This window comes from Poecilia mexicana, unplaced genomic scaffold, assembly GCF_051168715.1.
Source record: "Poecilia mexicana isolate PSO_F unplaced genomic scaffold, ASM5116871v1 scaffold_8, whole genome shotgun sequence".
Taxonomy (NCBI): Eukaryota; Metazoa; Chordata; class Actinopteri; order Cyprinodontiformes; family Poeciliidae; genus Poecilia; species Poecilia mexicana.
In genome coordinates this window covers 13,881,316-13,909,306 of record NW_028263377.1, presented here as the reverse complement: position 1 = coordinate 13,909,306, position 27,991 = coordinate 13,881,316, and the positions used below count along the sequence as shown (strand labels likewise).

The following is a 27,991-nucleotide window of genomic DNA, read 5'->3' as shown; positions in this document are numbered from 1 at the left end:
TGGGACTTTGTAGCTGGATGTACAGTGTTCTTGTCTTTTTTTTTTTTTTTTTTCCACTAGCTTAACACAGCTATGCTTGGTTGGGGCACACACGGTTGAGTGTGTGTGTCAGCTGAGTCCTACATGACCCCTTAGCATTTCAGCACAGCAACATAAATCACTGGGCTGTATCTGTTACCTAGGCATGGAAATAGGTCTACAAGCAGTTGGAAATCTCTGTCACGGAGCATCCCTTCTCCGCTGTCTGCCGTTCTCCGTATGTATGGAAAATAGTTGCCATGTGACACCCGAGTCCCGCCTGTCAAAGCAGCTCAAAGTGACATTGTGACAGAGCCAAGTGTGTCAGTCAGAGCTGAGTGAAGGATTGTGGGTGTTGACGGATTTATCGCGGGGAGGCAGTGGGAGAGGGTCACCGAACCTGTTGTTGCTTCTGTTTTTGTTGTCGTCCTGTTTGATCGGGATTGTTACTATGGTGCAGGCAGCCTCAAGCAGGACTACCTTTGTTTCTTAATCCCGATAATCCGTCTGCTGCAGTAAAGAGCACGAGCAGTAAAAATGTTGTTTTCGCTCTCGCTTTATTATCCAGATGCGTGGCCTGATTTTGCTCCTGCACAAGCACTCACTGTTCAGACTGATCAACATAAATGTCTAATTGTATTTATTAAATTCAACGATTTAACAACAAGCTTGTCTGCTCTCTCTTGTCGTTCAGTACCGTATCGGCCAGCTGTACATGATCAGCAAACACAGCCATGAACAGAGTGAACGTGGAGAAGGTGTGGAAGTGGTGCAGAACGAGCCCTACGAGGATCCAGAGCATGGATCAGGCCAGTTTACAGAAAAACGGATCTACCTCAATAAGTGAGTACTATCCCTGCAGTCATGTCAAAATGCAACTGTGAAATAATTTATCAGACCTTTTTTAATAGTCCATTTAGGGAGTTGTGTTATTGTAAATGGATAAATTTGTAACTTTCAGATGCACACACTCTACAGTTATTTTAGAAACCAATCTAACAGATTAAAAACAATAAATGTCATATTCAATAATTTAGCAGACAAAAGGGTTTTTGAATTGAAAATACTTTGGCATATAGTTTTAAAATGCAATAAATCATGACTGATTGATTACAGTGCAAGCAATTAATTCAATAAAAATTAAAAATTAAAAAAAACTTTTATTGAGTCCTACCACAATCATTTATGGAATTTTGTAAAATAAATGACATACTGGACCTTATGGAGGTAAGAGACAAACTTTTATCCTAAGAAAGACCTAACACCTAGCTGAGGTTTTATATTTGAGTAATATTTAAACTTGCTTCAGTAAAATGACATATTCCAAAGCTAATGCAGAGTTTTGAAGCTCCCAATGATTAAAAAGTTTTTAAAGAAATTTGACAAATTAAAGAATGTGGGTTTATATTTCGTCATCGCTGTCAAACTCATTTTTGAGAAATCACTCTGTTTAATATGTGACTATCCAATAAACTATGTCAACTGACCTGTTCAACAAATATCTTCATAAATAAAATTGCAGAGTTTAAATTATTTTTTTTTTAATTGATAGAACTAAAAATACCAAACCAAATAGTATAGATTTGGTGCTACATATCAGCTTTACATGTTGGAATAAGCATTCTTGTCATGTTTCAGTAATGAACAAATGAACAAAAATAATGTAATCTGATATCTTTTTTCATCATCCTTCTGCATATTATTCCGCTGAAGTGTTTGACTCTCTGACAGATTTGGATCAAACACCCAAATCAGATCCTCAGCATGAAACCAAGGATCTGATTGTCTCTAACTGAATTGGCTGCTGTGTGTAATTTCATTCTAATTTATGAATTGACTTTGAAAATCGGACTTTATCACTGGCTTCAAAGACGTTTTTATTATTTTTTTTTTCCTTTCTCTCATTAACAGAGCAAGAAAATATAGGATTTATATATATATATATATTTAGATTTTTATCGAGAAGACTGATGGGAAGAATCTCGCTGAAAGCAAACTCTCTGATTTCATTTTTCCAAGCTATAAAGTTAAAGATACGGAGGTAAATAGATGAGCTGAGGGAAAACTCAAACAGATAAAACGGGCTTGAGTTTATCAAAGACGTTTTTCCAATACAACAGGCTCTGTACTTTTCTGTATTTTAATAAGTCAGCCACTATTCTGTTCAGTGCAACCTTACTGCTGCCCATTCAGAGAAGGTACTAAATCCCAACACTAAACCCTAAATCTATCAGTCATGGTAATGTAATTTGAAACGACTGATTTCCATCATGAAGTAGCAACTCAGGCTCAGCTATGCTGCTTTGCAGCGGGGATGATTTAGATGTTAAGCAGTGAACCGAGGCAGGACATGGGTGGCAGTTTAATCCTGCTGAGAACGCTGACAATCAACATACTGTAAATTGCACAATGAGGTCAAAGTAATTTTAGCCACCAAGTTGTTTCCGCTCTCTCTCAGAGCGCATTTTTAACCACTGCATGGGCATTGAACGTACTTATAATAAATACTCTGAGGGGCCTAAAGACAAAGCTGTTGCATCGAAGGTATTAAATGGTATTTTTATGTATTTTATTTGTAGTGGATATGCTGATTTTAACAGCATAATCTTTCACATGTATACCCCTTACACATTTAATTCATTTACAGCAAGCTTGAAATTATAAACTTGGCATTGCTTCAGTGTGAACCCAGCTATCCTGTGAATGTCTCAGAGATTTGTTAGACAACATAACTGAACCTAACCAAACACAACCTCAGTAAGACCAAGGAACAAAGCAAATAGGAAACAGGGATGTTTAAAGATCAACCGTTCATCTCCACTAAAGCATGGTTTTGGCAGCATCATGCTGAGGTGATTATTTTCTTCAGCTGGTTAGAGGCTGCAAAAGGGTTAAGGATGAGGTGGAGAATTATCTTCCAGCAGGAAAATGACCTGAAACACACATCCAGGTTAGATCAGAGCCTCTTTATTTGTTAGAATTGATCAGTCAAAGTCCAGACTCAACTAAATGAGAATCAGAGGTATTTGAAAATGTTTGTGCTAAATGTTAGGCTCTAATTTGACTGAGATTCAACTATTTTGCAAAGGGAAAAAAAAGTCGCTGTATACCAGATGTTTTGTAATTAACAGGACTTTTTTTTTTCAGATTAATATATTGTGTTGCTTTAACACAACACAAGGATTCAAGAGCTTTCATTAAATCTACATCAGTGCATGTTGTGTTTTATTTTCTCTAAAGAAACTTCAATGTGATTTTGAAAGTTTGCTTTGGGGCGTCATAATCCTGAACCATCACTCATCTTTCAGCCCTCCAGACCTGGATTCCTCTTTACAGCCAATATTTTAGTGTATCCACAGACAGCAACGGTGTTATCTCTAAGTGTCATCTTCACACCAGATTATGGTGTATTTTAGAGCTAAATGGTGCAAGCGGCTCACAGTCTATTGTGACATTTAACTGCAGTTCTGGGCATTTTTTTTATTCCTCTTTCTTGCTCTCTGTACAACAGGAGTTTGAATGATTCATGTTTCTTTCACTCTGTTTGCTTTTGCTTCTTTGCAAAATGAATGTTTCTAAAATATTCTCCATAGTTTTAATTTCCTTGGGAATTCATAAGAGAGAAAACGTTTTATGACGCCAGTGAAAAGGGGGTTTAAAGGTTAATTGTCATTTCTTTTTATTGAGTTATAAATAAAGAGAAATGATATAACCTAAGGCTTTTTCGTGGCTTACACTTGCCTTAATGTAAGGAATTTGCTTTCAGCTTTATTCTGGACTTAGGGTTCTGCACTTTTGAAAAATTTTGTCAATTTATTTTAGTGCTGATAAAAAAAAAAAATAAAAACATCCAAGGTGAGGACAGTCTGTTAAACAAACACCTGATTCCAGTCACTCCCAGAGGACGCTGGCAGAAAGAGCGGAGCAATGCCACAAGACAGGTGAAGTGGTTATAAATGACAACTGAGTGTGCCTCGGGGACAAACGCACTGTCGTTCACAGTCCTAGAAGAGAAGAAGACTACATGCTGGTGTGTGAGTATGCAGTAAAGTCTGCTCGTCTCTGCGTGGGGACACAGAGGGAGATGAGGTCAGCGTAAGCGATGGATAATTTGAGCAATCGCCGTCGGACACCAAGAAGGCCTCTCTCCGCCCACAAACCACCTGTTACTGTGTTATAGCTGCAGTCTGTGCATGCGAATGTACGTGTGTGGCACTTGTAAATAAAGCAGTGTGAGGACACGGGACATGTGACCGGCCTGCTATGTTTGTATAGTACACACTGGCTGTATGACAGAGAAGAGGAGCCGGAGGAAACCACCAGTCTTGCGTCCCTGTGGTCTCAGTGGTCTCATAAAACCCTGGTTAGCTTAGCACACACAGATACTTGTAAAAGCCATTTTTTTTCCCCTTGAGAGTTCCCAAATTCTGTCACATATAGAAAACCAAACACTGCAATGTGTTTATTTTGTAACTTTATTGGTAGTAATTTGTGACTGTTGTTTGTATATTTCACAAATCTGCTCTTAGTCACAAGTCCCCACTCAAAGTTTACCACAAGAAGATTTGGGTGTGAATAGAAGACGCTCTGGTCAAATGAGACCAAACCTTTGGCTACTTTTTGACCTCCATGCAAAATGTTGTCTGTATCAGAACATGTTCATTTTCTGTATAACCTCAAAATCAGAAACTAAAGCCAAAGAGTCTTTAGTGAGATGTAAAAAAACTCTGATGTACTCAGATGCTCTCCATCCAGTGTGACTGAGCTCAGCTTATTTTGCAAAGAAGAACAGGCAATATTACTCAAACAAAGGAACCAAGTGTGACGTACACTTTTCAGTTTTCTATGTGCAAAAATTATAACATTGTATTGATTTTTCTTGCATGTAACAATTAAGGTTTGTCTTTTGGTTTGTCTAAAATGCAACAAGGAAATCTGAAAATATTTAAGGGATATGAATACTTTGGTAAGAGTCTGTGTTACATACCAGTGATGTATGTAATCAGTAATCAGCTTTAATATTATAACAAGTGAAACCTGGACCTGTTAATCAAGTGGATGCATTAAAGCTGGATATTGATGTTCAGGATAAATGTAATCTGAGCTTAACTGCTTCTCCTCAGACTCAATTATAGCTTTCTGCTCTTTTGCTTTCCTTCATGTCTTTGTTAAATCGTGATGACTGTTGTAATGCTAACCATATCAAAAGTTTTAAATTTCAGTCGTTTCCTCTCTATTCGTCAACAATTTTGTCGCGTTTCCCAAATCTGTGGCCAGTCACGTCTTCCCTTTTTTGTTTATAGAATCCATTTTTGAAGAGAAAAGGCTGCCCCTCTGTATTTTTCTTCTTATTAACCCTCCATGCCTCTCTCTATATCTATCTCAGTGCAAGTGCAGTGAAAGTCCCCAGCAGGGTTGCTGGGTGTAATCACTGTGATCAGCTTTCCCAGGGGCCATCATGGCCTCATTGTATGGCCTCCATTATGGCTCCACGCAGCAGGATGTTTCTTATTGCTGTTTCTTATTGCTAGCTATGGTTGATAGACCAAAAGAAAAGAGTTGAGAAACTTGAAGTGAAGACTAATTTCAATCTGATACAATTTTCTTTCCTCAGCTTGCCAACCTAAACTCTCGTCTTTCTGTGTGTTTTAGCAAGCTGCCCAGCTGGGCCAGGGCAGTGGTTCCTAAAATTTTCTATGTCACAGAGAAGGCCTGGAACTACTACCCATACACCATCACAGGTAATCATTTTACTGCAAATCCCTCCTCTTTCATCTGCGGACATTTTTCCAACCCTTATTGTGCCAGAGTTACATAATCAGAAATCACAGGTCAGTTTAAAACGACACAGAAACTGTCTACCTATTTAAATCCCATCTTTTAAATGCATTAAAAATCATAACCTGAGTTTTTTAAGGCTTTTTCCTGCATTTAATATAAAATGGGAAGCACACATGCATGAATATTTACATGATAATGGATATGGAATTATAGTCTTCAGCTAATTTGCATTCATTTTAACCTTTTTATGATGTTAAAATGTAATATTTTGCCTTTGGCCAGCAAACCCTGATGATGACACGCCAGTTCTCGAGACAACAAAGATTTTTTGTGAAGATCTTCAATAGGTTTTTCTACTGTTGAGCCTGATAATGGCATAATCTGTACATTTCTATGTATTTGTCATAACAAATACATAGAAATTGATGTTTGAAAAGAGTTTTATTGGCCCAAATACAGAACTTTGTTGGACGCCTACTGGGGTTGAGGTTTGATTGGCATTGGCAAGAAGAGGAGAAGCTGAAATTAACTTTTCAGTATAAAATATAATTTAATGCAGAAACTGTACATGACAGTCTGTGTTACACTTACAAAATAAGGAAAACTATGCTAGAAACTGTAGCAGCGAAGGTGTTAGCAACATAAGAGCTCTTCATACCATGCCATGCATGCTTTTACTGAGACTAAAATGTTGTTCCTGAGGCCTAATGGCACATGCGGTTTCATTTCTTTGTTCTCTTTCACCCATCTCTTTCTTTCTTCTCACCTCTTATTCCTGTCCATTACACTGATGGCCTCTGGTCAGAGTACACAGTGAGTATTTTCACTTTCTGCACAGTGTACACACACACACACACACATTATGATCCAAGGCACTTTGATCTAACATCTGACATGTAAGTTGAAAGAGAGCGTACCAAAACATGTGCTTTAGCACATGCTATATGCCATACTTTTTTTTATTCACTTTTTTGTTCCATTATCTATATTTACAATTTCTTCTTCTTCTCACATTGATAATAATTTCTTAAATTACACAATTACTGTATCATATTAAACACACAACTGGGCACAGTCAATGGAAATGACTGTCAGGTTATATTATGAAAACTTTAAACCTATTTCTGTAGTGGTTACTGCTGAAAAATTATAACTTAGTCTGCACATCATCACAGCTAAATTTGCCGTGGAGTTCAACAAACTCCACATTTTTACATTTGTTGTGGTTAGAGGATAATTTGTCTGGCATTCAAATTTAAATGTCCAATTAATGTTTGGAAATCTTTAGTAGAGGAAAGTCTCAGACACAGATATCAAAAGTCCCAGGTCACTGTGATTATGTCCGAAAACATTAATTACTTATTGTCTGATAAAAGACATCAAGGTGCAAAACAATGTCTTACCATCTGAGACTTTTGTTTTTATCTGCTCCCTCCAGTGCTCCTTCCTGCCCAAGTTTTCCATCCACATAGAGAGCAAATATGAGGATAACAAAGGAAACAATGACAATGTAAGTACAGCTCAATATCTCAAGCGCTTCGCGAAGAACTGTGCGCGCATCTCGATTTTTCAACTGGGTTTTGATTGGCGCAGTTTCTATTCCTCTGTTTTATTGCTTCATTGTTTTATCAGACTCCATCTTCGCCACCTTCATGCTTCAAGACCTCGCCGTCGAATTAACTGAATTGCTTTTGTCTGAGGATTATTGAATCATTGTGACTGTGAGATATAAAGTGAAAGGAGACTTTGTCTGCTCCATTCATATTCCAGCAGGATTTTCAGATAGCAGAATATGTTCAGTACTTTTCAATTGAATTGCCACACATCAATGTCTTACACAAACTTAACGAGTGATGTTGTTGAAAGACTGAAAATTCTTTTAAATCCCACAATCCTAATTCTGCTGGAAAACGTTGAAACCCTTGAGATTTTACTGCAAAAATGTTTTTTGCAGGTTTGCAATTCGAACCTAAAAACTGAAGCTACTAGAAATTATATGTTTTTGTACCAAATCCCAGGATTGAAACCGTACGTGTTTATAGTTGCAGAAAACATTTAATATGAGTGTTAATCATACAGAAAAAAAAAAAAAAACATTCAGTAACTGGAGGAGCAAGCTCGTTAAACAGAGAAAGCTCTCCCGATGTAAAGTTGAATTATGTCAGAATTACTTAACCCCTAGAACCCGACGGACCCACCGGTGGGTCCAGCTGCCACGACCTCGGCTCGCTCTGTAAACAAAGGCTCCACGTGCCTTTAAATTTTTTTTTATTTTTTATTATCCGCTAAAAGAGGCTTTGATCTTTCAAAAACTATTCCGCATAAAGGTTTTGCCCAAAATGTTAAGATTTAAATTTATTTATACCCCCTGAGGGTGTAAGAGGTTAATCCAGTTTATCATTATATACCTAAGAAAGAGAAAGGGATTTGTTGCATGTAAACAACAAGCCTTAACTTTGTTCAGTTCATTAAACGAAACAATCAATAAATATGCATTTTGTTGATAAGGCAAGTAAATGTTTAAATTCTCCACTCATTTATCTGTAAAACATTAATCCAAAATTCCGATTATTTGTCTACATTATCTCTTCAAAACTTCATCCTGAACCTTTCTGGTTTAATTAGAACCTAAATAAAAAATTCCTCCTTGGTTCCCTCTCATCAAAGTAAAAATATCTTATCTGTTTATAACTGCAGAGAGATCTACTTTAATATCAATTGTGGCGGAAATTTGATAGGTCCCATGATGACATTGTAGGGTTTTTGGAGATTTCATTCAGCATCTTAGAGTCTGCTTCTAGAGTGAATTTTCTTGAACGCCCAGATCTACACTGTCGTCAGTTGTTATTAATATATTCCACTTGTTGGTTATTTCCCATACAGTCGAACGCCTGAATCTGATTTTAAATTCTTTTGAGACGCCAAAAGCTGCCGTCTTCCCTCTGAAGGCTTCAAAATGAAGAAGCTCAATAGATGTCATTGTGGTCATTTTCACATCAACTGTCAGGAGTCCACAAAGATAAATGTTTGAGGTTTAAGCAGATGTTTAAACTCAAAATGTTGAGCAGCAATGATAATACTCAAGTGCACCCGAAGAGTGTCTGAATTTATTCTTTTTTTTATCTTGATGGTTACATTTCTTAAATTATTTTCTATATTGTGTTTATTAAAAATAAATATCCATTTATATGTCCAAATATAGTGGCTTTTTTTTTAAAGTATGTTAAAAATAGAGATTTTAAACATTTTAATGCCAAATCAATAGTACATGGACAATGGTTTTGAAGAACTTCTTTAAGGAAGACATGCTTCATGTCTTCTACAACATGAAACCGTGTCCTCGCATTTCAGTTCGTAAAGCTTTTCATCACATTCTTCTTTGTTTGTGCCTGTCCTTCAGAGCCACTTGATGCTTTGATTGGCAGAAGGAACAAGTCCGAGTTATGCAATATTGCCTCAATCAACGCTTAAGAAAGAAGCAAAAGTCTGCAGCTCCACTCGGTGGCAGGTGACGGGAAGTGCACCCAGATTCTGCTGGTGCCACAGATGGTCATTATTTCACATTTGAAGCTGACTAGAGCAAATGGGGCAGTAGACTTGTTCAGTGGAGGGGCTTTCTCCTTACGCTCCTGACTTAATGCCTCACTGCCTCCACCGTTTGTCCTCTTGCTTCTTTTCTTTCTCTTCCAGTCACCATCATCGTTTTCAGTAATCTATCCATTCATCTTTCAGATTTTTTTCCTCCCTTTTTGTAGCACCAATATATGAGACTAATGGGAGTTTATTCCCAGCTTAGTGACACTAGAGCATGAAACTGCTCAGATAAGACAAGCTAATCGTTCTTGTGTTAATTACTAGGAGGAGGTCACTGAACATAAGGCTCAACTCACGTCTTATTTAGAATCTTGTCTGAGAAAAAATCAGTCACATGACACAATCAACACGGCCCGATGCTTTGCTGCGACTGCTAACAACAAAGGTGTGTGTTTTGCTGTTTCTCAGATCTTTGGAAGTGAGCCCAGAGAGGAGGAAACAGAAGTGTGTTTTGTGGACATTGCCTACGATGAGATCCCTGAGCGCCACTACAAAGAATCAGAGGTGAGGAAAGAGAGATTCCTGAATTAAAGACGTGAATCCAAGTTTTGAAAAAAAAATGTAGGGGATAAAAAGAACAAAGGATTCAGAGTAAAATACATAAACTAGAAATGTAGTGGAGGGATAACAGATGAGATTTTTATTATTCACTTATTTTTATCACCAGCTGGTCCTCTGCCTCATCTGAATGTATACAGATGGGGGAAGGTGTGTTAACTGTAGTGATTTTACATTTGCTTGCACGCGTGCCGGCCAACCTACCGCGGTGATTATAAGAGGAGTTATTAATAACCACACGGAGTCATGACCCTGCAGCCGTGGCGTTTTATTATCGACACCTTCCAGAGACTATACCACTGGGACGTATGCTGCTCTGCGCTTACACTTGAAAGCTAAGAATAGCTCAGAGGTTATGTCCGGAGTTAAATATAGACGTCAGAAGTTGCATGTAAATATTTGATTCAAACACAGATTTAAAAATGAATAATGTGTTTGATTCTTTCTCAAGACAAACACAGCATCATTACTGCTAATTAATTAAAGCTGGGGGAAAAAAGCACCCCAGTGTCTCCCCCTACTCGGCTCCTTCAGACTAGCCAGCGGCAATTAGCAGACATCTGGTGGAGCTGCTGAGCTCTTTATACAAATACTTCTCAGTGCTGCGCTGGTAAAAACATTGTTAGAGGTGTTAATAGAAGAGCGATGTTGATGTGATGAGTTCCCAAAAGTCTTGGAAAGAGCAGTACTTTCTTAAAGAGACACAAACCCAATTTTAAAGTGTTAAATTATGAAGTGAAATTCATTTTAAGTCATATTTGATAACATGATTGTGCTATAAAATGGATCTTGTAGCTAATTCTTCCCCTTTTTTTTTTCTTTTTTGTTTGTTTTTTGTTTTTTCATATAGACCAAGCATTTACTGGCATTTTCTATTTTCCCTTAACTTTCTTCAGTCTTTCTTCAGTGAATCTGATGACACATTTTATGCAAAGAGAAATGCAACAGGCTTCATCCACCTCCTCTACTATGGAACTCCCTGCAGGGACAAAAAGTTTTGTCTCCCCCCGCACACAGTCTGTCTCAGTCAAACACTCAAGACAAACGAGCGCCACAGCATAATTAGTCCACAGGGGGGAGTGATTAATGTGCATACAGCTTGTGATGAAGGACTCCGTCTGTGAATCTTGGCTGTTCTCTATATGATTCCTGTAATGAATGCAGGTGTTCGTGTCCTGTAGGGGGGGGAGGGAGTGCGCGAAGTAGATAAACACCGACAAATAACATGGCCTACCAATTTGGCTACTTGTACATCTTTTGAGAAATATGACAATTGCTTGAGAAGGGTTCGTTTTTCTCTACATCAATTTTTCTCTTCGTTCTTTTTGCAGGACCTTCGACAGTTTAAGTCAAAGAAGACAGACAGGGGCAGCCTGCAGGAAGGATGGATCGACACCCAGGACCCCATCATGTGCTCGTACAAACTGGTCACAGTTAGGTTTGAAGTGTGGGGACTGCAGACACGCGTGGAGCAGTTTGTGCACAAGGTCATTGTGAAAAACGACCTGTATTGGATTTTGTTGTTTGTTTTTTTTTTGCAACCTCACTTCATTTTTTTTTTTTCAGACTTTTTGCACCTCGCAGATCACTATCAGTGCCCGAGACGTTCAATTTTCTATTGTGGAAACATATAACACATGGTAGTTAAAATCTGCCGTTTTCTTATCACTCTATTTCAGTGTCTGCCCTGGTCACCCCACACTGCCAGACCTCCCAACAACATTTAATCCTAATATCTGCTATTTCCCAGAGGCATTTCTCTCAGCTCTTAGCAGCATTTGTCCTTGGGTCAGCCAGCTTCCTATTTGGCCCTTGCCTGAGGCTCCCTTTGACACGCACAGGTACACGCGGTCAGGGCCATTACTCACAGGGCAGCGCTCAGAGTGACTCATATTAATCATTTACTCCTGTGGAGGAAAAGAAGCATTTAGCAACTTCAACATGTTTTCAGACTCTCACCTTCAGGGTTAAGTTAATATGATTCACATCCGCTCACCTCGGACTGCCTCCCCCTCGGCTCTGGCTGCCATTTCACCGTTTTGTTTTCTAACTTTCCTCAGGTGATACGAGACATCCTGCTTCTGGGACACAGGCAGGCCTTTGCGTGGGTGGATGAGTGGATTGGTAAGTTTGTTACAGATGGCACAAATAAAAGCAAGAATGCTCCGATTAGCTTTTGTCTTGGAGTCGAGCATTTTGGAATTTATAATGAAGCCAAGTTTTTAATGTTTTTATTATTATTATTTCAATCAAACTAACAAACTTCATTTGATAAGAACAATGATAAAACTTTGGACTGACTGTGTAAAATATGTTTTGCAAAGGTATTCATGCCGTTTGGAATTGGTAGTGAAATTGTCACATTTTCTAATTCTTCTTAGCAAAACGGCTTAAGCTCAGTCAGATTACTTAGTAAGCGTCTATTTTCAGGATTTATCGGAGACTAAATTGGTTTATCCTTTGCTCAAGCTGAGATTTTCTAACACTCGAAAATGCTTTCATGTAAATAATCAGAAAGCTTTGATTGTAGTCCAATGCCCAAATCTTTAGTCTTTTGAAGCCTCTAGCAGGTTTTTTGTCCAGCATTTCCCTGTGTTTAGCTTTACATGTCTTTCAAACAACTGTGATCAACTCTTCCATCCCTGCTGAAAAACCTTCCCCTCAGAATGATGCTGCCAGCACCATGCTTCATCATGAGTATGGCTCAGTCTTTCCCACCAAGACTGGATGGGAAAGATTGCATGCATGTACCAAAAGGCTGCATTTTGGTCCCATTTGACCAGGGAACCTTCTTCCCAAGGTTTGCCGTTTCCCCTAAACGGCATATGGGATTTCTTAGGGCTTCAGGGGTCATATCTGTTTTTCCAACACTTCCATGGAGATCATCTTATTAGATTGCAGAACTATTCACTGTTGTGTCAACGGATTCTCCCACCTGAGCTGTGGATATCTGCAGCTCCTCCAATGTTACCATGGGACCCCTGGGCTCCTTGTGTTTGTCCATCACTTAAAATCTTGATTAAAAACACTGACTTTTGGACAAACTGCTATAAAAAATGTGAAGGAAATTAAAAAGAATGAGACTTTAGAGCTAATGGGACTATAAATACCCAGTTATTTACCCAGTTGGAGTCTTTTTGCATCCTTCAGCTAGTGTGTTTTTGATTTCACTCTAAGACAATGGAGAGTTTACAATTAAACCGTGACCCTTCTGTGCCATCCAATGATTTTAGCTACTCTGCTCAAAGTGTTTATCCTACAAAGCAACTTTCACCAGATCTGTAAAAGATTTCAGATAAAAACTTAACAGGACATGTTTCCTTATTAAAGTATTAAAGTTTAACACATGCTAGAGTTTGTAGGGTTTTTATAATCATAGCTATATGAGGTCTTTGGCCTGTGTTGCACTAATACCTCTGTTCAAGATTGTTTTTTTTTTAATAAAGTTGAAGTTTGTACAGCAACGAGGCCATAGTACAACCTAATACTTGTACATCTTGTGTAATTTTGTCTTCTTTCTCTAATATAACGGCTGGTCTTTCCATCTCCTGCTCTGCTGCAACCAAATGAAATGACTGAAATAATATAGAAGTTTGAGGAAAAAGACAACCTTCTCGAAATAAAATTTTACACCTTTTTTACATTCACCATTTTCTCATTGTTGCCAATTAACCTGAGAAAAACTGATCCTGACAGGACAATTGTACCCCAGTTTCGTCTTCTTGTTCCACAGAGACGATTTTTGTGCTGATTTTGCAGTTTGCCCTTATTTCATAAGCTAAAGCCTTTTTCTGAAGGTCTTTTGCATTCCAGCAGCTTTTTCTTTTCAGCCATCTAAATGAGTCATAAAGTTGAAAGGTTTTCATTTGTCTGTGTCAACTTGACCTCATCTGTGCTTTTAAATAAATTAATATCTCAATGCCAGAGCATTGGCAGTTTGAAAAGGTTGAGACGGCCGATCCTTGAAAAAAACTTTTAAAACCCTCCAGAGTGTCATTTCTTCAATTTATTTATTAATTTCATTGTGTAATCTCACAGTTTTAACGGAGTTCAATTTTTGTACAATTTTTACATCATCTCCTTAGCTAATATTATAGAGTATAGTGTCTATTACTGCACATCTGTTAATGACATGCAACTTTATATTTTTGACGTCACATAACCACAGCGCGCCCAAAAATGATAAAAGTGTCTGGATGGGACAGTCAACATTGTTTTTGGGCCCATAAATGTATGATTAGAGATTAGACAAATTAGATTTATTGGAATCTAGAAAAAGTATCTAGATTATATATAGATTATGTATAGTAAACCAACCTGTTCAAAACAGGAAAAGTAGTCTCTTTTTTTTCTAAATAGGTTATACCCGTCTACCATTGCATCGTTGTTGGAAAAAGTTTCACTTAAAACAAAGTACCCAAATACGCACAATGTCAATTTTGCCAACCAGACTACAGACATTCAAATGACAAAATCCCAGGCCTTTTTCTGTATTTAAAGCTTTCAGGGTGCCATATTACATAGTTTGCTCTGGGCCTGGATTTGGGTGGACGTGTCACACAGTTTGTGTTAATTTCTCTGTTCCATCAGACATGACCATGGAGGAGGTGAGGGAGTATGAGCGAGCCACGCAGGAAGCTACTAATCTGAAAATTGGGACCTTTCCTCCAGCCATCTCCATCTCAGAGACCCCTCTGGCGTCCACCGCCCGCAGCGGCCCCAACAGCGCCCCGTCCACTCCCCTTTCCACCGAAGCTCCGGACTTCCTGTCTGTGCCCAAGGAGCGACCCAGAAAAAAGTCCGCTCCAGAGACCTTGACCCTGCCCGATCCAGGCCGCAGGGATTCACTCTTCAAGCTGCCAAGTTTTTTCTCCTGGAACTCCAGTCCACAACCCGAATGAGAACCGAGCCTTGCTCTCGACCCGCGGATCAGTAGAGGATGCTTGCTTTGCGCATCCAACATGGCCCCCCCACCCTCCTCTTGCTCCTGGCCAGTTTAAGTGACGGAGGCTTTTCACAGTTCTGGTCATCCTTGACCCCCCTCAGTAGTGTTCCTGGTGTTACAGCAAAGTCAGCAGCTCCCAGACTGCCTTTACAGGTGGACAGTCTGCCCCCTCCCCTCTGAGGTGCAAAAAGCTGCAAAGTTTGTTCAGCAAAGAACACGACAAAGAATCTCAGTCATTTCTTGGTTTTAGCAGAACATCCATGCCAGACATCCAAGCTCAGGGTGTCTCGATTTACAGTTTCATTCAGCACAAAATTCGATTTTTTTTTGCTTTTTCACCTTCAAACATCTGGATCTTTGTTAGCCGGAGGTCGTTGTTCATTCTTTGTATTGATGTAGTGAAAGAGGTTTCGACGGATCGTGTTGCATAATGTGACTGCTAAATATAAAGAGTTTTACACTCAAGTGTACAGTGATCGGGTAACCTTGTATATACGACATGAACATGATTTAATCAACACAATGTCGGCACTTAAAAAGATTTAAACTCCAGTGATGAAGCTGCTATAATTTCTGTTGTGTACATTACGGACCGTTTTATCTGTATGCGTTTATATTATCTCTGCCATATTTTTGTCTCCTGGTGGTATAACTTGACATTAAGCTGCTTTTAAAATATTTGTCAATTAATCGTTATGTCTTTTTGCTGTCATACTTGACGTGTTTTACCCAAGGTTTTTATCGAGTGATCATGTGGTCTTCAGCTGCTATATTCATTTTGTTCATTTTCAAGTAAAGTTTTGTATGCAGTAAGTCAAATTAAATCACATCTGAAGCTACTAGAGTCATAACTGTGGAGTCTTTATTAATGCGATTAAATGCCTTAGAGCAAATGTGTTTGTGTCCTTCAAATCTTTCATATTTTGAGCATTACAGTGATAAACTTTATCAAGATTATATAAGATCAGTGGAAAGTAATTGTGCAGGAGAAGAAAAATTAAACATTTCTATATTAAATTTTAATCTTTGCCATGTACAAGTGGTTTAGGTTTAGTTTGTTTGAATAGAAACCCTTGTTAAAATAACGTTTCTCTTCAACAGACCAAAAATAACTCAGTTTTAGCAGTGTGGTTGTACATTTTATTGACAAAGAAGTGAAGACCATATAAACACATGAAACACAAGCATTAACAAAGCAGCAAAGGTCAGTAAGTTTAACTCAAAGTGAGACATTTAAACAAGTTATAAACTTTAAGGTTCCATTTGGTTTTTCCCACTAAATAAAGTGAATATCAAAATAAATATCACGTATCCAAGAATATACAAGGTAACAGCCGTAAAACTGAGCAGAAAATGTGCAAAGTTCAGGTTAAACTTTCACCAAGATGTTTACCCACCAAGACTAATCCACCACATTAGAAAAATCCCTTTAACTTTGTTCTCGTGTGCTTTCAATCTGTCATCTTCGAGTGCAGAAGATCCATTCTGTTCTCTGATCCATTTTGAGCAGAGAACAGAAACACCCACAAGATGGAAAAGGGGTGAAACAGGATCCAGAACAAGTGTGACACAGCGATGCGACACAAAACAAAAGACAGAAGAAGTAGGACCAGAGTCTGAGAAGCAAGCAGAGCGGCAGCATTTACTTGGTGGAGAGGAAAATCCTGTTAAGAAATCGTTCTCTTAATTAATGAGAATTTCTCATTAGTTCTCAATAACCTTCTAAATTTCCTGGATCATAAATATGATGAGACTGAAGACGGTAAAGGATCAGCTATCCTCTTGGTCTGTTCAAGGACCATGATTTTTTTTTTCAGTCTAAATTTTTTGCCCTCTCTGAGAACAAACCAAGAAAAATTGTGCCATAAATGACTTAAGAGGTCAGATTGCTAAATCAACACATATATGTTGACAGCCAGCTGAAAAATTGCACATGTGATCCTCCAACATAACTCATACACAGATAACCTGTGTATGAACTGAAGAGAGCATAACAGGGGACCCAGAAGAACAATGGTGCAAAGAGGAGAGGTCAAAGCTACAGCAATTAAAAACATATGCATTTTTACACATCTTTACAAGAAGCTTTGCAAACATGTGTTCGTCACCGTATTGTCAGCTGAATCTGAGGCTGATAACAAGCACTGAATGCATTTGGACAGCCAGCATGGAGACAGTTGCAAAGTTCAAACATATATTGGGAACAGAAAGCCAACATGGCCATCAAAGTGGATGAGTGGAGGCATTACTGAAAGTGGCAAGTGAGGGTCACCAGACAGAAAATGCCTTGCACACACTTAAGTCCCCATTTGATTGCGACCGAGTCATATTTTAGGTTTACACAAGACAACATTTTGCAGTTGCCTGGTGTGAGAGACGTCTGCGATGCCGGATAATTGCTGAGGAAGATTAATTACCCTCGTACATACCGTCAAACCTGATCAATGGCTGAAGATGCACACTGATGCGTGTAGCAGCCAGTCCCTGGGTCTGGTGAACGGTGCTCACTGTTTGGCCAATCAACACATTTTTTGACACACATTTCCTTCTGCTGTCCATTCTGGACAAGACGGGTCCCTGCAGAATGACCAATTGCTGGTCAGCATGTGTGAAAAAACGACTTTTAACTTTCTACCTAGTCTTTGGTCAGTAATTGAATTATTTTCAGGAAAAGTGATGGTCGTGACACCATGACATTCACGACCAACTTCTTCTGATTTGATTAGTCGACCCAGTGGACCCAGAGAGGTTTCAGCTGCTTTGTCTCCGATATGGCTTGAAAACTGTTTTGTCGCCACCAGATGACAATCGATTATCAATAGAATTTGATCATTTAACACTGAAACAAACTTGACATTGTTGTGCGCAAGAGTCAAGCAAGATACAAATTCCTCGACAAAAATATAATGCTTACAAAATAAAAGTAAATGATACAGCAACATATCATTTCATATAGTCATTTATCCACTTGCTTAACATTTGTAAACACCATAGAAACCCAAATAAACCCGCTCAGTTTCCCGGCTGAGTGACGTGTTCAGTGCAACAAGGCATTAGTGCGTTTATAATGTGCGTGATTGCCTCATTTCCTATGTCGTTTTTCTCATTATGCGTCATCTCTCCATTTGGCCTTCCCGTTTTTCCCTAATGTTGCACAGGACGTTGAGGAAGAACTCATACCAGAAGAAGGTGAAGCCTGTGGACAGCGCGGCCTTCAGAAGGCTGGGAGAGAGGCCTTTAAAGCAGCCTCGGATCCCTTCCTCTTCGACTATTTGAACCGCGCAGTCTATCAGGCCTGTGTAGGTCCGCACCTGCACGGCAGAAACAGGCGACAACGCCGACACATGAGGTGAAGGTCATTTGCCTCGACGCTGTGGTTCAGCATCAGGATCCTACCTGTCCGAAGTGAGCGCGGGCTTTCTCAAAGCCCGCCACCTGCAGCCTCTTTTTGAACAAATCGAAGGGATATGTGAGGGTTTTACTGATCATTCCCGCCCCACTGCCACAGATCAGGCTTCTCACGTTTCCTGTAAAAGAAGGGACACACAAAAATGCGTGTGCAGAACTAAAAAGCTATAAATGACATGGCTCGGCAGAGTCTGACATTGGTTTCTGAAAGGATTAAAGGGGTTGCTCTGCAATGATTATATGAAAGGACACACAGGTTGTGATTTTGATGCCAAACCTTAGAAATTATACAGAAAAATAAGATTCAGAAATGACCTGAAAAAAAAAAAAAAAAATTCAAATGTAGTTTGATTAAATTTGAAGAGATCATCAAAATACAGCAAAGGTAAGCAATTACTACACTCACCTATTTTGCCTATCAGTACCTGTTCATCTCAGTCAAGTAGAAAATCACATAATTTGTTAATCAATAAATTCATTGAGAGATTTTGTTAATCACTGAAAAAAATCTGAAATACTAAATGTTACAATGAGCTAGCTGTATGATAAGAATGTTTATTTCAATACAGAAAGACTTTTTTTTTTCTTTTCAAAAATTTCCTCAGCACTTAAAAACTTTTTATTGATCTAAAATCTTAGTGGTTTTTCTACCAAGACAAAACCGTGTCTTCACTGACCTCCTGAGTCTTTGGATTTAGATGGAGGAGCCAAAAGCTGCTTAAAGACATTGTAGAAGAAGAACTGCAGTCCAGCATAAGGAAACACTGCAACCAGGGTAGGAGACAGGCCGCGGTAAAAGGCCACCGGTCCCTCAGAGCGCCACATCGTGGACACGGCATACCGCAAGTTACTGTAAACCTGAGGAGAAAGGAAAGGAATTTGAATTGTAGTCTTCCAATGCAACGTCTAGTTCGAATTTCCTAAACACCTGAGCAAAATGAGCTAAAATGAGCACACGCTAAATAACAAAGGAGAAGCCAACTGATGAATAAACATTATTATTAAACTTTTACCTCTTTCCTTTTTGTACCAGTTTAGTTTTTCGTCCAGATAGTAATCTGGAGATGATAAGTAAAATAGATAAAGGATAATCTAGTTAAAAAAAGAGCTTAAAGTAGCTTCTTCTGCTCTTCTGCATTAGTAAAAAGAAGCCAATTCACCCCCACCCTATTTTTTGCTATAAGAAAATGAAACAAATGCACAAGCACAAAAAACAAAGTATACAATGAAATATTCAGTTTTCATACGACTGAAAATTGGCAAACTGTCACATTTAAAAAACTTAATGTGCTTTTTGCTATTAATATGTCCATTCCTGATTTCAATATATACTGCAATATTTAACAAAACCAAAACATAGCTCCACAAACAGTTTGGAACAAATGTCAAGTATGGTGGTGGAGGAGTCAAGACCTGGGAAACCTGCAGTCAGTATTTAACTCCACTATGTGAGGACAAGCAACTGAGTGGTAAGTCTGGGAAGAAGCTGGCTAATAATATGACACTCTGACAGCCACAGATGTGTTAAGGAACATATGCTATTTTAGTATGGCACTTAGTATTTTTTTAACTAAAGGAGTGTGACTCCAACTTTTGCCATTTATATAACTACTCATCTAAAAGATACGTGGATTAAATCAAAGTAAAAAGTAGAGTAATGTCCTACCTTGGGTTCTCCCTGAGCTGCGAAGCGTGTCCTCAGCGTGTCCAGAGGCTGGCAGGCCACCGTAGCAGAGCAGGCTGCCAAGCCGCCACAGACAAAATGAACTCCTGGAGTCCGGCTGTCGTACGGCGTCGACTTGTGAACCATCTTGGTCAGAAACTCAAAAGTGACAAACTGCAAGTGGACAAACGCACAACCAGTTAATATTTTTTTTGTCCAGGAAAATGTTTATTTCAGTAGTGTTGACACACAGTTCCACATTTCTAATATTTACCTGGACGGCCCCAAAGCAGATAGAGAGGAGCTGCGCTGGAATGTGACCTTTCCAGAAGGCAGTGAGACCCTCCTCTGAGTAAATACTTCGGGATGCCTGAAATATTCCCCAATATTTTCCTTCACGTCTTTGTGAAGACACACGCTCGATCTGCAGCTGAGGGGACAGAAGCTGCTGATCAGCATGTGATGAACACTACATGATTAGATTTTCTCAAACTAAATTAAATGACGATGATGATGCAGATATTTTAGATCTTTGACATCATTTCATTGTGGAAGAAAGACAATAGACTCATCATGATCACAATCCCATGTGAATGCAGCTTTATTATAATTTAATCGAAATTTCAACTGGCTGCATCTTTAACATCCCTCCTATGCCACCACCTGGTGCAGCAGTCATATTACACAAACAAGAAGTAGATTAAAATTATTACCTGAAAACGGATTTTAATAACATCAAAAGGACTGATAAGTGCTCTGGTAACCATTCCACCAGCTGACCCAGCCAGGGCTGCCTCCTCTGGGGTAGGAGATCCACGATTAGCCCTGGGATCATATCCCACCATGTCTATACAGCACTCTATATCAACACTTGGGAGAGGGAAAAAAAATTGTTTTGTTCAATCTACAACCTGACATAATTTTGTTGTGCGATAAATTAATAGTAACAAACTCAATTAAATTTTTACAATATAAAAATCATCAACGACAACATGTGGAGGACAAAGAGGGGAAACTTGGGTCGAGCTTAGTTAGGCTAACAACACAGCAGCTGTTCAGGTTTCATAAAGAGAGACGGACAGATTTTACCTTACACTGGAAATCCTTCATTAATGTAACAGCAGACACTCAGCACCACAAATTCAAAACGAAAGATACAACAGCTGCATTCGGTTACTACAAACTATTAATGACACTTCCGCTTAGTAAAACAGCGCATGCGCCGTATTTCAAAGCTGAAATATAACGACAAGATGATCTTCGCCTCGCAATGAAACAAACTGCCATCTCTGCATTTCAGGTTTCCAGATGTAGCAAACAACCTATTATTATTATTATTATTATTATTATTATTATTATTATTATTATTATTATTATTATTTATTATTATTTAATTAAATATTCATGTTTATTTTACAGGTACCAGTCTTGAAAAACAATTCATTTATTAAATAAAATTAAAATTTCTTTCAGTTTGAATAAAACATTTTTTCGCAAATACATTTTTAAGTTTTGATTTTTGAATTTGAATTACTTCAGTTTTACTTATTTCTTTCGTTATTTGTCAAATTCTTTTTAGCTATGTTTTTTTTGGATATTGTTTATTAATAATAATAATAATAATAATAATAATAATAATAATAATAATAATAATAATAATAATAATAATAATAATAATAATAATAATAATAATAATAATGTCTCACCAGATGGCGCCTCATTAACGTGTTGTTCTTCCGGAAGTCGATGCACGCAAACTCCTTTATGTCTACGGAAAGAAGGGACTCATCTTGAAGGTACTAGCTGATCTTCGAAGAGCTGTGTAGATGGAAGTCTTCGCTCCGTGATTCAGGTGGTAAGATCAGTCTAAATGCGTTAAATAGGTACATTTTATCTCAAACTCTGCAATGTGAAGCTAATCAGTAAATTCATGTAGCATCTCGACAGAGTTCAGATTTTTGCGTTTGAATACTTTGTGGTGGTTTCGCTGAGATTTGAATCTGATTTCCTTACTTAACGTTAGCAAGGCTCAGCTCATCGAAAGCATATACTAACGTTATCAAAGTGTACATCCATTAGAAAACAGCCATTTTTATTCATTTTAGAAAAGTCTCTTCATCATGCAAAACAATACCTTGCGCTAACTTATAACTTTGGACGTCGCAGCTCAGATAACGTCGTTTTATACCAGGTTTTTGGCTAGCTTTTCAAAAATAAAGACTTTTGACATGTTTCCTTGCTGAAACATGACTTCTACACACATGTCTCAGCTGACCAGATGTAGCCTAAACCCTTTTTATCCCGCAGTGAATGAGCTGAGCGGAGCAGCCAGTTTGATGACTCCACAGGATTTAGTGTTTTGTTGTCCCGGCTTCTCTGTCTTTGAAAGAGTCGCATTGTGCTCTGGGAAAGACCTGTTGCAGTGACCCCGTCTGATCTTTACAGAGTGAGAGGTCCCTGGTGTAATCGTGTACTTTTACCATTTATAATGGAAAACTGCAGCGAGGACTATAAGATCCAGTCATTTGATGTGGATACACAGAAACTGCTAAAAACAGCCTTGAAAGGTCAGTAATTGCCTCACTGTGTGATTATAAAACATTGGAAAAATATCTACATCCATGTGGACAAAAAAATATTCAGTTGTCATAAATTACTCCTTGACTTCTGCATGCGTATTCTAAAAGCTCTCTTCTTTCTTTCAGATCCAAGTTCTGTGAACCTGGAGAAGGTCTCCAACATCCTCGTGGACCAGTCGCTAAAGGACCCCCTGTTCAGCAAAGAGGCCGGCCGTATTTGCTACACGATTGTGCAGGTCAGAACCGACGGCTCTCTGGTTTATTTCACATTTTGTTCCTTTTCGGAATATGTGTAATTAAGTGTAAAAACCCTGCATGATTTGCCTTAGACTTTTAAAATTACGGACACATTTGTTGCTCTGTCAAAAACTTAATTCCTTAATCTAGGCTGAGGCCAAGCAAAACAATGGAACCGTGTTTCGGAGGCACCTGCTGAACCGCCTGCAGCAGGAGTTCAAGGAGCGCGAGGAGACAAGGAAACGCTCGCTGCAGGGCTGGGTTTGCTACGTCACGTTCATCTGCAACATCTTTGACTACCTCAAGGTATGAGCAGTGGACATTTTGTACTTTTTACTGTGATATTTTAGAGAAATTGCCCAAAAATATCCCAGATCAAAGGTGCTTGTGTTAAACATTCCACTGCGTTACGGAGGCGTTGCCCAGTGAAACTTTACATTGAACCTGACATATGTAACGTCCTTCATAAGGACCACATTGATATGCTTAGTAATATATTGCTTGACTGTTTCAGGTGAACAACATGCCAATGGTGGCCCTGGTCCTGCCTGTGTACGACTGTCTAATGAGGCTGGCCCAACCAGACGCTCTGCTGAACGAGGAAGAGGTGAGGTCACCATCGGATGTTTAAACGTAAACGAGTCTGGGCAGAGTAGAAATATTCTCTTTATGTTCTAGAAGAAGTAGTTCCTCGCCATCCCCAGTATCTCCCAATTTCTTTAGGCTGCAAGATCAAGCAAAGCTCCTTCGAGTTGTGGAGTAGATCCTTCCTCGTTTTATGCAATTGATGGGGGGGCTTGGGGGGGAACGTCTTCTTCCTCTCCGCTGCAGGTGGACTGCCTGGTGCTGCAGCTGCATCGCATCGGGGAGCAGCTGGAGAAGGTGAACAGCCAGCGGATGGACGAGCTCTTCTTCCTGCTGAGGGACGGCTTTCTCCTGCAGGAGGGCCTGACCTCCATGGCTCGCCTCCTGCTGCTGGAGGTCCTGGAGTTCAGGGCCGGCGGCTGGATGCTCAGCAGCACCGCCCACAAGTATTACTACAGCGAAATCGCCGACTGAGTCGGGCGACTCGCGCGCCTTGGACGCTTTCCTTTGGTCACCACTGATTGCCACACCAGCAGCTTCACGGTAGAAAGCGACATTTTCCACGGTAATCAGAGACGCTGGGGGGGTGAGGATTTTTTTTTTTTTTTTGCTGTGTTATTTCCTGCGTTTGATCAAGGTTTGGAATGTGACGGATGTGGAATGTGCAATAGTTTGAGGTTTTTAAGTTCTTAAAGTTTCTGCCACATTGAGACACACTTTGATTCAAAACCAAGAAGTTCTAACATTTTTTTAAAAAAATCTTTTTTTTGCATTCCTGTTTTGTAGGAACAGTTTACCAAATTTTTGGAGTTAAAAACAAGACATTCCAGTCAGAGTCGGACTGATTTAATTTTATGCTATTGTTGGTATTGCGTTGGAATACTTGCAGGGAGCGTTAAGACATTTTCCTGTGTGAAGTTTAGGAGTTTCTGAAAGACTTGGGTTGCTGTTAAGCAGCAGGATTCTTGTTACTGTTTGATGCGAGGCCAGTTTGTCACTTGAAGCGCCGTCTTTCTTCAGGGATTTTTATTTCTTGTCACAGCTTCAGTTGGAAGACCAAAATGTTGAATCCCTCACTTTAAAACTTTTTTTTAATATACATATATATATATATATATATATATATATATATATATATATATATATATGTGACAGCTTTTAATGTGGATCAAAAGGTTAGCTTTGTGTTGAAGTCGTGCCAACATTCTCTGAGCATCGAGATTTTCCTGACGTCTGAGGGTTTTCTCCTTAAATCGTAGGAAGTGGCGTCCCTTTAAATCGGAGATTAACCAATCAGGCTTTTACAGACCAATACCGATTTCCACATGTGACCTGATGATCTCTTTCTTGTTGCTTAGAACTATTTCACTTAAAAACTTCCATCAATTTAGCTTAAATTCTGGAGTTCATTGCCAGAATATTGGCTTTGTAGGAAGAAACGTTGCTGCAGATGTAGTTTCGATCTAAACAGAAAGTGAATATTTCAATTCAATGTTTCAAATTAGACACCTGTTACCTTTATCTCAGTCTGTTGAGCTCAAAACAAAGGGGATCAGTTGAAATATAGTTTTGGGGTGTGTTTAGAGAACAAAAAAACAAAAAAATGCTCAAGGTTCACCTCTGGATCTTTGGAAATTAGTGCCTCTTTTGATCCACGCATCAGGAGGTTGTTTTACCAGCAGAACATGGCTTTAAAGCTGAATAAGCTAAAAAAAAATAAAAAATAAAATAAAAAAAATTATGGCAAATTTTTGTAATATTTGACCAAATTCAGCGGGTTTTGACCAATGTGGATTTATTTTATGGTTGAAAACGAGAAGAGTTCGATCCGTAGCTCTGAACCTACATTTTCTAGCAGAAGTTAAACAACTCTAGCTTAGCTAGCTTCAGGGTCACAATAACCTGATTTGTTTTTGTATTAAACTTTAGAGATTCCTGGTGTATTTGGTAAAAGCCAGCCTGAATGTTCAGAACTCGTGGAAAATCATTTAAACACACAGGACAGGCCACAGAACCTGACAGCAGTTTATTTTGGTATTTTTCCTACAACGTGGCAATACTTTTACATTTCTCTGTTCTGTTTTTCTACTCGTTGTGTTGCATATTAAATGTGTTTGTTTTAAATAAATCTTGAACTGTTTTCTCACTTCGGTCGCATTTGCTGTCAAACAGTTCGGCGGAGGTTTGACTCACGATTCGGTTCCTTTTCTACAAAAACCCATCGGTGACTCGTTCCCCGGTCTCCTGGACACAGTCCCATCTCGACAAATATTCACTATTTACAACAGGAGTTTGTCAATCTTCAACGCATATGTTGAGAGTCCAGCGCAGCTCTCCGCCTACCACCAGCGGTAGTGGGCGTAGGCTCTGTTGGCCTCGGCCATCTTGTGCAGCTCGTGCTTCTTCCTGATGACGTTGCCCTCGTTCGCGAAGGCGGCGAGCAGCTCCTGGGAGAGCTTTTCGTACATGTGCGTGCGCCTGTGTTTGTTTTCCCTGCACTCGGTGATCATCCACTTCATCGCCAGGAAGCGCTGGCGGTTGCCCGTAACCGGGATGGGCACCTAGACGGGATTGAGATGAGAGAGGATTAAACCTCAAAAAAACAGGAGATGCAACACTGTTTCAGATGTTCTATAGGGGAGGGGGTTCTGCTCTTATCATTGGGTTCCTACACAATTATGCCTTTACGCTCATATTAAAATTAAAATATCGAAGTTAAATAAAATAAGCTAAAAAGAAGGAAACGTAGGATGACACAAAAGTATGGATAGATGGACATAAGGAAGAGAGAGGGGAGGAAACAATATTTAGACAAACCTTGGAAATGCGTTGTTTTTTTCCTTGTTCTAATTTCAAATCAGGAAAGTAGTGAACTCAAATTCTAAGCTTTTCCACAGGAATCCTGTTATTATCAACAAAAGAGCTTTATTTTTGCCTTCTCACTGACCTGGTAGTATTTTCCACCTTTCTGAATGCTGGCCAGCGCAACGACAGGCTTGCAGTTCTCCAGGGCCTGGTGAAAAACGACGTAGGGATTACATTCAATCCCTTCCTTTTGCCCATCTGTAGCTTTGTGGTATTTCTCCACCTGCTTCCTCTTTATATTTTCCAGCGTCTGAGAAAAGGAAGAAAAAAAAGAGGTGTTAATTATTGCGTTGCCTGGGAACCAACAAGAGGTTACTTTGAAAAGCGTTTCATTTACCTGCATCATAATCTCTCTAGCCAAAGTCTTCTCTCCGTGTTTCATCATCATGTTGATGAATTTACTGAGAAGCGGACAGAGAAACGATTGGTTGACATGAACTTTAAGCGCAGCTTCGGTTTTGTTCCGGAGGCTGTAAAATCACCTGAGGACGGGGTCGCTGAAAAGGGAGCTCGTCGTTGAATTGGTAGCAGCTTTGATGGGTCGGAGCTTTTTCAGCTCCCGCTCCTCCTTCTCCTCGGCACTCAGCTCGCTCTCCGGGCGGCTGTAGGCCTCCTTCCTGACCTCCGGCTCCAGATAGTAAGGGTTGTACCTGCTCCATCTCACCAAGAGCACTCTGCCCACGACGAAAACGAGGAAGCACTGTTATTGTGGTGTTTAAATGATCGCAAGACGGACAAAAACCTAAAAAAATATATGTATTGTCGATTTGGCTTGATGCAAGTATTTATTTTTTTTCCACACATTACAATTAGTTTTAATACTGGGTAATAACGGGTTGAAATTTATTCCTCCCATCCCTGTAAGAGAAGGCCTTGTATATAGTAAAAAAAAAATATTTTAACAAAACTTGTTGAATAAACTAAACCTCTCCATACAAAGCATTTCAAACAAATGAGACATTACATTTCTTATAGATCTTTCCTCCCAGCAGCAGCTGTCAATGCTCCCAACAAATTCAGTAAGTCCTATTAAATCTATTTGCAGCTCTTTTCAATTCAATAAATATTCCATTCGTTCCATGGTTTTTCATAAATTACAAATACAGGATTTGAACTATGCACAGAAATTTTGTAAGTCGTAAGTAACGCTTTAATACCGAAAAACTGCTCCTGGCTTAACAGAAGCGTTAGCTACAACAGAGCCCAGATTTAAATAAAAAACAAAAACACAGCATTTGCTTATAAGACCTTTCGACGTCCAAAAAGTTAGATTTACCTCGGTGTCCAAGGTTTTAGTAATCCTGAGATGGAGGCAGCCATCTTGAAAATGTGACTGTCTGCTTCTTCTTCTTGTTTCATGCAGTTAGTTGGTGATATTTTAGCCCATTACCGCCACCAAGTGGACTTGAGTGAGGAGATTAATACTAACATGCCACTAAAAACTTTTAAAAAGTAAATATTTTGTTAATTTAGTGATGTATCTCAATAAAACTGAACTTTTTTAATTATTAAGATTGTATATGTTCTGTGGAATCTTTCTGCCCTTCCTTCTATGGACACTGTATTTGGTTTGAAATAGAAAACTCGCTCCATTGTTTCGTCTAATAATATGGTCCCCCAAATTAAACCATGCACTATTGAATTCTTTGTAACCAAAGCATAATTCAAATATATTTCTTCTTGGTCCTACTTTTCTTTGATAACTGTAATGTCACCTATTAGTTTAATGCTTTTAAAGCTGCCATCTTTCTTTCATTT

At 39.0% G+C, this 27,991-nt stretch overlaps 4 protein-coding genes across 6 annotated transcripts; 2 read left to right on the top strand and 2 right to left on the bottom strand.

The window, feature by feature from the left end:
• The first annotated feature begins 592 nt into the window (after positions 1-592).
• On the top strand, positions 593-15,735 carry pitpnc1a (phosphatidylinositol transfer protein cytoplasmic 1a). The gene is made up of 7 exons (XM_088008311.1): positions 593-861; positions 5,671-5,759; positions 7,238-7,309; positions 9,802-9,897; positions 11,283-11,438; positions 12,012-12,075; positions 14,542-15,735. The coding sequence occupies exons 1-7, from the start codon at positions 753-755 to the stop codon at positions 14,850-14,852; spliced, it is 897 nt and encodes a 298-aa protein (XP_087864437.1). The 5' UTR covers positions 593-752; the 3' UTR covers positions 14,853-15,735.
• Positions 15,736-16,013: 278 nt separating this feature from the next.
• On the bottom strand, positions 16,014-21,188 carry slc25a19 (solute carrier family 25 member 19). The gene is made up of 7 exons (XM_014967549.2): positions 21,057-21,188; positions 20,681-20,837; positions 20,242-20,397; positions 19,971-20,141; positions 18,982-19,162; positions 18,293-18,423; positions 16,014-18,207 (listed from the first exon to the last, which is right to left on the bottom strand). Exons 2-7 carry the CDS (start codon positions 20,810-20,812, stop codon positions 18,010-18,012), a joined length of 969 nt encoding a protein of 322 aa, XP_014823035.1. The 5' UTR covers positions 20,813-20,837; positions 21,057-21,188; the 3' UTR covers positions 16,014-18,009.
• A 542-nt stretch (positions 21,189-21,730) lies between these two features.
• mif4gdb (MIF4G domain containing b) lies at positions 21,731-25,496 on the top strand. 3 transcript variants are annotated; one of them, XM_014967567.2, is made up of 6 exons: positions 21,731-21,822; positions 22,413-22,534; positions 22,673-22,782; positions 22,934-23,089; positions 23,298-23,390; positions 23,615-25,496. In XM_014967567.2, the coding sequence occupies exons 2-6, from the start codon at positions 22,456-22,458 to the stop codon at positions 23,840-23,842; spliced, it is 666 nt and encodes a 221-aa protein (XP_014823053.2). In that variant the 5' UTR covers positions 21,731-21,822; positions 22,413-22,455; the 3' UTR covers positions 23,843-25,496. The 3 variants fall into 3 exon arrangements, with proteins under 3 accessions (XP_014823053.2, XP_014823052.2, XP_087864436.1); XM_014967566.2 differs by having other exon boundaries at positions 21,735-21,819; XM_088008310.1 differs by having other exon boundaries at positions 21,804-21,850.
• On the bottom strand, positions 25,380-27,611 carry mrps7 (mitochondrial ribosomal protein S7). Its single transcript, XM_014967565.2, has 5 exons — positions 27,510-27,611; positions 26,716-26,907; positions 26,571-26,634; positions 26,316-26,483; positions 25,380-25,929 (listed from the first exon to the last, which is right to left on the bottom strand). Exons 1-5 carry the CDS (start codon positions 27,590-27,592, stop codon positions 25,708-25,710), a joined length of 729 nt encoding a protein of 242 aa, XP_014823051.2. The 5' UTR covers positions 27,593-27,611; the 3' UTR covers positions 25,380-25,707.
• Between the last annotated feature and the right edge of the window lie 380 nt (positions 27,612-27,991).